General features: G+C 47.5%; 1 protein-coding gene across 2 annotated transcripts; it reads left to right on the forward strand.

The window, feature by feature from the left end:
- The first annotated feature begins 968 nt into the window (after positions 1 to 968).
- Positions 969 to 8625, forward strand: ZSWIM9 (zinc finger SWIM-type containing 9). Of its 2 annotated transcripts, none has more exons than XM_054994691.1 (4): positions 969 to 1040; positions 2748 to 2884; positions 3793 to 4072; positions 5303 to 8625. In XM_054994691.1, exons 3-4 carry the CDS (start codon positions 3825 to 3827, stop codon positions 6672 to 6674), a joined length of 1620 nt encoding a protein of 539 aa, XP_054850666.1. In that variant the 5' UTR covers positions 969 to 1040; positions 2748 to 2884; positions 3793 to 3824; the 3' UTR covers positions 6675 to 8625. The 2 variants fall into 2 exon arrangements, with proteins under 2 accessions (XP_054850666.1, XP_054850667.1); XM_054994692.1 differs by having other exon boundaries at positions 1039 to 1096.
- The last annotated feature ends 180 nt before the right edge of the window (positions 8626 to 8805 follow it).

Below are 8805 nucleotides of genomic sequence, written 5' to 3' on the forward strand. Positions count from 1 at the left end.
ATGGTGCGTTGACCCCTGCGACTGGGAAATAAAATGTCCCTCAAACAAACACACACACCATACTTACATCTAAGAACTTGCAAGCGGCTTTGAGCCAAGGATTAGCCTCAAGGCTCGTTTTTCGCCTCCGGGGCATGTACAAAGGGAAGTAGCTCACAACCGGGCGGTAAGTGCCAGCTCTCCACACTGCTGAGGTTTATAATCCGCCTTTCTCGCTGAGCCTCACGACGGATCTCATAATTAAACGCAGCAGTCAGAACAATCGAATACATACAACATGCACTTTCACACTTACAGTGCAATCCTATGCAGAGTTGCTCGAGTCTAAGCCCATTGAAGTCAATGAGCTTAGAGTGGCTTAACTCTGCACAGGATTGCAGCGTTAGTCGTTACCTGGGCTGAAGAACCCTTTCTGGAAGAACTAAAAATCTTTACACACACAAACCGCCTCTGCCCAACCTGGGATGTGTTAACTGTGGTTGCTTTCCAGAGCGGTTCAGAAAGAGCTGTCTGCACATGCCCAGAGGCAGCAGGCTCTCCTTATCCAGGGCGCTAAACCCTGGCCCTGAGCAACAGGTGCTGGACCTAGCCCTTGAGATCTTTTCCCGGGGTCTCTCCTCGGGCAGACATAACGGTCTAGAATCTCCCTCCCCCTATCTCACCCCCAGCCGCCAGTGGTGCAACGAAGGTCCCCAACCTCCAGGTGCGGCCTGAAGATCTCTTGGAATTACAACTGATCTCCAGATGACACAGGATCAATTCCCCAGGAGAAAAGGGCTGCTTTGGAGGGTGAACTGTATAGCATTAGACCCTGCTGAGCTCCACCGCTCCCCAAACCCTGACCTCCCCATGCTCCGCACCCCAAATCTCCAGGTATTTCCCAGCCTGGAGCTGGCAACCCTCTATGCTAGCAACCGACTAGGTTGCTTTTCTGGAAGCTCCAGCAGATGGAGCGCGAGGTTCGCACAGTCGGAATCAGCAAGCCGGAGACGGAGCGCCCGAGCTGCGTTGGCTGAAAGCGGGCCTGGTTGCAGGCGCAGGTAAACATCCGAGGCGGTTGGACTGGAGGGAGTGGGAGAGAGCCGGCCAAGCGCAGGTACGGGTCTAACCCGGGGTTGTGTTGCTGGAGAAACAAGGGATCGGGGGCCTAGAGATGGCCGGGGGCGCCCCCTGTAGCCAGCAAAGCTTGGCGACGGACCCCAGGGCCCAAGGAGCTGGGCTGGCGGACCCCATCACGCATGCGTCAATAAATGTGTTTCGAGTAGACTTCGCTCCAGGCTACGCATTGGCGTCCTTGTTTTGCACTTGCTTTGTTGTGTTAAATACCCATGTTTCTTCCGCTGTATGAGATATATTTTTGTACGTGTGCACTTGTGGAGTGATTCACATTTTGAGCTACCTGTTCATATGTACCAAGTTACTATACAGGTGCACTGATGTGGCATTAAAACAATGGGGAGTGGGAACCTTGGTGGACCAGGCCCACGGCTTTTCACTCTGGGTGTCTTATTTATTTATTTAAAACTAGCAACAAAGCCAGCTGTGGGGGAAAATACAATGGGCTGTAGAAGGGAGAGAGGGCAGGGTGGGCATTCCTTCTCCATCACTGATCCCAGCGGGATGAAGGCCGGGGGAGGGGAGGCATGGCTGCATCCTCTGCGCCTGACCCCAGCCGAGTGAAGGGAAGGCGGGCATTGCCACCTGCTGCACACCTGGTCCTGGCTGGGTGAAGGAGGGACGGGTATTGCCTCCTACTCTGCGCCTGATTCCGGCTAGGTGAAGTGGGGGAGGTATTGCTACCTGCTCCACTCCTGATCCCGGCTGGGAAAAGGTGTGCAGGCATTTCCTCCTGCTCCACAGCTGACCGCGCCTACTCCACTCCTGATCCCAGCTGAGTGAAGGAAGAGGGCAGGTATTGCTCCCTGCTCTGTGCCTGATTCCAGCTGTTTGAAGGTGATGGGTGGGTATTGCCACCTGCTCCACACCTGATCCTGGCCAGGTGAAGGGAGGCAGGCATTGCCACGTGCTCCACTTCTGATCCCAGCTGGGTGAAGAGGAGCAGGCACTCCCCCCTGCTCTGAGCCTGATCCCAGCTGGGTAAAGGGTGGGTGGGCATTGCCACCTGCTCTGCACCTGATCCCATCTGAATGAAGGTGAGGGTCAGGCATTGCCACCTGCTCCACTCCTGATCCCAGCTGTAGGGCAGGGGACATTGCCACCTGCTCCGCTCTGGATCCTAGTTGGGTGAATGTGGGTGGCAGGCACTGCAGTCTGCTCCACACCTGTTTTCGGCCTGGGCTTCGCACCATGGCATACTCTCTGGAGGTCAGGCTACCTCATCTGTGCTGCCCTCCACAGCAGCGCCCTCTGGAGGTGCACCAGGGTAGGAAGTGAGTTATCTTGAATACTTAGCCTTTTATATAGTAGGATGCTCTTCCCCAGCTTTTCCTGACATTCAAAGTAGCTAGCAGCATTAGCGTTCACTATTTGGATCTGCAAATTGCAATGTATACATCCCTTCTTCATGTGCATGTCATCTCAGAAGTGCTTCGTTCCATCCCTTACGGAGTGTAGTCCTACGCAGGAATAAAATCCTAACTCTGAAGCAAGAACAGCATTATGAGAGCAGAAGAACTTGTTGTGGTTTTATAGGCTTCAGTGTCATGCTTATGCTCAGAAGTATCCCATAGCTGCTACTTTATGCATTATTGTCTCTTTTTTCCCTCTTTTGTTTGCTACTTTGCAAGGTGGTAAGACATCTCAATTCAAAGAAAAGGCACCTGCTGTGGTAGATGCAGCATGTATTTTATCGCTGCTGCTTGTGGTTCCTGGTGTAAAGTGAATATCTAATGCTGGGATGAAGTCTCCAAATATATACCACTAGGTAGGTATTGCATCAGTTTTCTTACTTACATTCAAGAGTTAATTACTTAACTAAAAGATTAAGCACGTTGAAATTCCAGGCCTTTCCAAAAGATCTTAACTAATGAGCTGGTTTATACAAGACAGTCCTAATAAGAATGTGGGATGGATCTAGCTAGCTTTTCCATTCAGTTGTCCAGATATTTTTACTATAGCCTTCCATTTCACAAGGCTTTTTATCTATGGGGTGGGTTCCCCACAATTTACAGCATAGACAGTTTGGATAATCAAAGATGTCCCTCCTCTCTTTGTCACCAGTGGAAAAGATGGTCTGATCCCACCTTGTGTTTGTGAATGGGCTCCAACTAGCTTTTCTGCTGGTGAAAAAGGAGGGAGGGGTCCCCCACTGACCACCCAATAAGGTTGTGCTGGGAATTGTGGACAAAAGCTATGTGGGATAAGGACTGCAATAAGGAGAAGAATTTTTCACCAATCAAAAAACTGGCTGGATCCAACCCTATGGTGGAAAGTGCCATCAAGTCACAGCGGGCTTCTGGCAAACCCATAGGGTTTTCAAGGCAAAACGCATTGAGAGGAGGTTTACCATTGCCTGCCTCTGTGTAGCAACCCTGGCCTTCTTTGGTGGTCTCCTCTCCAAGTACTAACCAGATCCTACTCTGCTTAGCTTCCAACTTCTAACAAGATCAGGCTAACCTGAGTCATGCAGGTCAAGGTCCAGTCCTATAAGAATGAGCAATCACAGAAGGAATTATTTTCACCCCCTGGTGCTGTGTTTCCACATCTTGGTGGTGTGCCCTAAGGCTGTAGGATGATTTGTGAATCTTTATTTTTGTCAGGGAAGTTTATTTGTTTATTGGTCTCAGACTTCGGCTTGCTCTCATCCACTCCCTCCCCTTCTTTTTGTTGCAGTGACATCAGCTTGAGGTTTTGTCACAGTCACCATGGGGGACCTGGGATTGGGCCAGGAGTTCCATACCTGGCACCAGTTCAGCACATTCATTGACGACTGGTGTGAAAAGCACAAAGTCCTCTTCATTGTCGCCAGCCTGAAGCCGCTGATCTCACTGCGCCAGAACCTGCCACATCACCAGCCCAGTCTGGCTGAAATCCTCCGCTTCCGTTTCGTGCGCCTCATCTGCAAGCACAGTGGGACCTACGTGGGGCAGAGCACAGTGCAACGCAACCGCTTGTAAGTGTGCCTTTGTGCCTGCGGGGCTCAGGAACTCCCTGAGGATTTCCAGGCTCTGTCAAGTGTACATGAAGCAAAACACTGAAATAACAGCCCGTTGTGGTGTAGGTCTAACAACGGGAGCCCATGATGTCCCCTAGTTCATATTTCGCCACGGCAACAAGCTAGCTTTAGTAAACCAGTTGTATAGCAATGGGAAGTGATGCAATGATGTCTCTGTGGAGGGCTGTATTGTAGGGAAGGGGTCTCAGATGTTTCGCTAATGAGTTAGGGACCATAAACTTCATCACTATATTGCCTTACATATTTTCTGCTGCTTTAAATATGTATTCCTATGTACCACCAGCGCTCCATGTTGTCTAATGTTAGTCCTAGAATTGATTATGTTCTGTTTAAGGATTTTTTCTACTCTGTATTGGATTCTTGCTAATACTATGTCTTTTAAACTTGTATCTCTTTACCCTATGGTATTGTTTATGGAAATGTCCTTGATACTATATTGAAATGTACTTGATACTGATTGTACTAATCGCATACTGTGTAATCCGCCTTAAGTCTCAGTGAGAAAGGCAGACGGTAGGTAGGTAGGTAGGTAGGTAGGTAGGAAAGAAAAAGAAAGAAAAAGAAAGAACCTTAGTGAAAACAAGACTGATACTTCCTTTTTCAAAACTAGGTAAGAATGGGAGGAAAGGGAAAAAACTCCAATTTCCCCCAAAACCAAACCCCAGGAAGCATCCATGAACAAAATCTAAGATTTGGCTTCAATTCGTTTCTTTGGTATTTTGGAGTCCCACATAAGCAACAGTGACTATACCTTCCCTAGAAAATAGAACAGAATGCCCTGGGATATCTTCATATGTCACTGAAAACTCTTTATTTTGTGCTGATTGGATGGATGTGTACAACTGTACAAAAACTTTTGTGAACCATGTGAAATTCAGGCATGCTTATCTAAATAAACCCTACACAGCCGCTTAATTCTCTTTGCATTTGCTTACATGAGAACTACCAAAGTTGTTATAATCCATCTGTCGTTTTTAATTAATGTGAAGTTTTGAACAAGAGCAAACGGCTGCAGATGCTTTTAATTTTTCCTTAGAGGCAGTGTGTGCAGTAGTGGAGGTTGTGTTTTTGTGTGTTGAAAATGAAGTTTTGGGTCAGTAGTGCGGCTGCCTTTTGGTGCATTCTGTTGCTAAGTGGACTAACTTTTTTCTATCTTCCCTCTTGCAGCAGTGAGAAAATCGACTGCCCAGCCTCCATCACACTCTGCCTGGGCCCGAAGAAGGACCGCTTGGTGGTGATCAAGGCCAACCTGGAGCACAACCACCGTCTGTCAGAACTGGAGTTTGCGCTCCACTTCAAGCGATACCAGCTAAAAGCAAGCCTTGGCCTACCCATCCGCATCACCAACAGCATTTCCAAGCGCTTCCTGGCACCGGATCTTATCTGGAGCCTAGAGGATTATAGCAAAGCCAAAGACAAGGGCATGTGTGAGCTCTTGGCAGTTCTGGATGGACTCTTCAAGATGGATGTGGGCGCCAAAGTCAAGCTAGTGTTCCAGGAGGATGTGGCTATCCTCAACAGCATCTTCCTGTCAACCTCATTCATGCGCAGATTGGTGCAGCGCTACCCAACTCACCTTTTCTTGGAGCGTGCTGCCTGCCTCAATGCAGACTTTGAGCTCTACACAGTGCTGTGTGAGGATGCCAATGGGCGTGGGCGTGAGGTAGCCTATTGCCTGGCACGCCAGGGGCTGCCAGACCTACTCATATTCATTGTGGCTTCACTGGTGCAGAGTGCCCCAGATATCAAGTTACAGGTGAAGGTGGTTACTGTCGGGGCTGGTGTGACTGGCCTCGATGCAATCGAGGAGGTGCTGCCATGTGCCCGGGTGCAGATTTGCCGCCTGCAGGTTTTGGAGTCACTCTATCGCAAGGCCAATGAGCTGGCTGTGCCCAAGGAAGACCAGATACGCAACTTGCTGCTCAACTTGGCTAATGCCGATTCACCACGAGTCTATAGCCAGTACCTGAGTGACCTAGAAGATGTGGCTCCACTCTCCTTCCTGCAGTACTTCTTGGAGTGCTGGCACCCCCACAAAGGTATGTGGGTAGAATGCTGGGCCTTTGAGAAGAACCAAGAATGCTCCTTCCTTGACCATCTTAGCACACACCACCGCAAGCTGCTGACGATAGGCAGCCCCCCCTTGGCACTGGCTACCTGTGTCCAGGGTTTATTGGATCTCCAAGCCTTGCATGTGGAGACCTCAGTGCTTAATGTGGCGCCCGCAGTTGAACTATACCATGCTGTGTGCCTACCTGACAGTGCCGACCTGGTGGCTGAGGAACTGGAGCTGGTACCTGATGTGCACTATGAGCTCAAGGATATGCTTGATGGGTACCTCCTGGAGGAAAGCACCTGCTCTTTTCTGGTGAGCCAGGACCTGGCTACTTGTAGCTGTTCTATTTATATGACTCACCAGCTGCCCTGTCGACACATCTTTGCTGCACGCCTTTGGGTTGGGGAGCCCCTCTTTGATCGCAGGCTGCTGCCAGGCTTACCAGATGGACATCAAAACAGCACAGGACAGGAGAACTGCTAGCCAAGGTACCTGTTGGACTGATGGAAGCCCATGAAGAGTGCCCATGTGCATTGAATGGTGGTGGCACAGACCTGGTAATTGCCAGGTCAGTCAGGGATAAAGCAGATAACAGTTTCACTACATTGCTAAACATTGTGGGTGGTCCAATCTGGGGCAGTAGAAAGACTGATTGCTGACCAGCCATTGTGAGAACAGGCTGATGTTGTTTGCCTATGTGCACAAGGATCGATGACTGTTAAGAAACAATATATTACCACTGCCAAGATCTAGGATTGGGATACCGTGACCCACACCTTATCCTGGGACTGAGAAAGGGGAACAGGAGTGGGTTCAATGCAAAAAGCAGCCCTCATTTGCTTATATCTCAAGGGACTCAGCTGGAACTCAGTGAGTGCCCAGGAATTCTGAATTTGGCTGTGATTCTGCAAGTCAAATCCAGAGCTCTTCATCCAGGAAAGTAAAATTCTACCAAAAGTCAGCAAATAGAATTGAGAAGAGCTATATTGGAGAAGAGTATATTGGATTGGATCCAGTTAGCTTTTTCATTAAATCTTGCCTAATTCTTATCGCAGCCCCTGACATGCATGGGTTTTGTTCATGCACGTCCCATGATCCCAAGCATAGCTTTTTTTGTGGCTAAGAGAAACCCTCTTCTCCCTTTTTCACCAGCAGAAAAGCTAGCTGGATCCAACCCATTTTCAGCACTTAGTTGGAGAAAGAAATATCAAAATTCTGCATTAGGACAATCCAAATGCTTTTCAGAGGAAAGCTGCATTCCTTACTGTGTACACATTATGCATTGTGTATCTTAGTTCTGTGTACAGGTAGGTATACCTCTTAATTTCAGCAGGTTTAGTTGCCCCTAACTCTGTATCTGTTATTTAACATTTTGTTATTCTACATAATCTGTTTGGAGAAATTACAGGAAGGAACAAAGAGCATGTAGGCTGCAGAAAACCCACCACCTAACCTACGATAATCCTACTCTGCTCTCCTCTAGATTTTTGAACTTCTGCCCATATGCTGTAGAAGTTGTATTCCATTTCTCATATTTTTTTAAAAAACAACAACAGTATGGTACGGTTCTAAGCAGAGTTACACCCTTCTAGAGACACTGCAGTCAAGCTCACGTAATCTTTTACTTAGACTAATGAAAATATCACAAAAAGGTGTGAGAGCTTTTGAGTTCTCCAAAACTCTTCTTTAGCTTAGGTGAAAAGTTTTCTCCCAATCCCATTTTTTTAAAAAAATGCAATTTGATGAAGAGTTTGGAGAACTCAGACACTGCCACATCATTGTGTAATAATTTGATTGGTCCCATAAAAAGCATTGAGTTGGATCCAGCCAGCTTTTCTGCTCATAATAATATATAATGTTCAATTTATATATCACCCTTCAGGGCAACTTAATGCCACACTCAGAGCAGTTTACAAAGTGTGTCATTATTATCCTCACAACAATCACCCTGTGAGGTGGGTGGGACTGAGAGAGCTCTGAAAGAGCTGCCACTGACCCAAGGTCACCCAGCTGGCTTCAAGCAGAGGAATGGGGAATCAAACCCAGTTCTCCAGATTGGAGTCCTTCCACTCTTAACTGCTATAGCAAACTGGCTGTCATGAAAAAGGGGCTCCTTTTGACTACCCAAAAAGACTGTGCTGGGTATCCTGGGACCTGTATGTACCAAAGCCACATAGAACAGAGGCTGTAGTAAGAAAAAGAATGGGGTGAGATTGAATGAAACACCTAGCTGGATCCAACCCATTACATGGTTTTTGTTTTGGAGTTTGTCTTCAAACCAGTACAGCTACCTGCAATCTGTGCCTCATATCCATTTTAGCACTTAAAGAATACTCTCAGTCCTAGGAATAAGTTGTCCATCTTATTACAAAACTTTGCCATAATGTTTGATTATCTTATCAAATAATAAACTCTCAGATGTTGTCTAATTAGATTGCTTGTATAAGTTCTGTCCAGAGTAGCCACATGGTTTTCACTTCCAAGCCTGAGCAGGGAAAGTATGATTGAGATTAAAGAACATGAACAAATGCATATATACATCATTGGAAATTCTAAATGACCTTCACAACAGCTTTTGTGGCATAAAATACTGGAATTTCCGCAGTCCTGTGGA

Source organism: Eublepharis macularius, chromosome 12, assembly GCF_028583425.1.
Source record: "Eublepharis macularius isolate TG4126 chromosome 12, MPM_Emac_v1.0, whole genome shotgun sequence".
NCBI classification, from domain to species: domain Eukaryota; kingdom Metazoa; phylum Chordata; class Lepidosauria; order Squamata; family Eublepharidae; genus Eublepharis; species Eublepharis macularius.

Excerpts from the sequence above, each read along its gene's own strand:
- ZSWIM9 (XM_054994691.1), top strand. The coding sequence starts at position 3,825 with ATGGGGGACCTGGGATTGGGCCAGGAGTTCCATACCTGGCACCAGTTC. Across the intron at positions 4,073-5,302 it reads ACAGTGCAACGCAACCGCTT|CAGTGAGAAAATCGACTGCC; the intron begins GTAAGTGTGCCT and ends TCCCTCTTGCAG.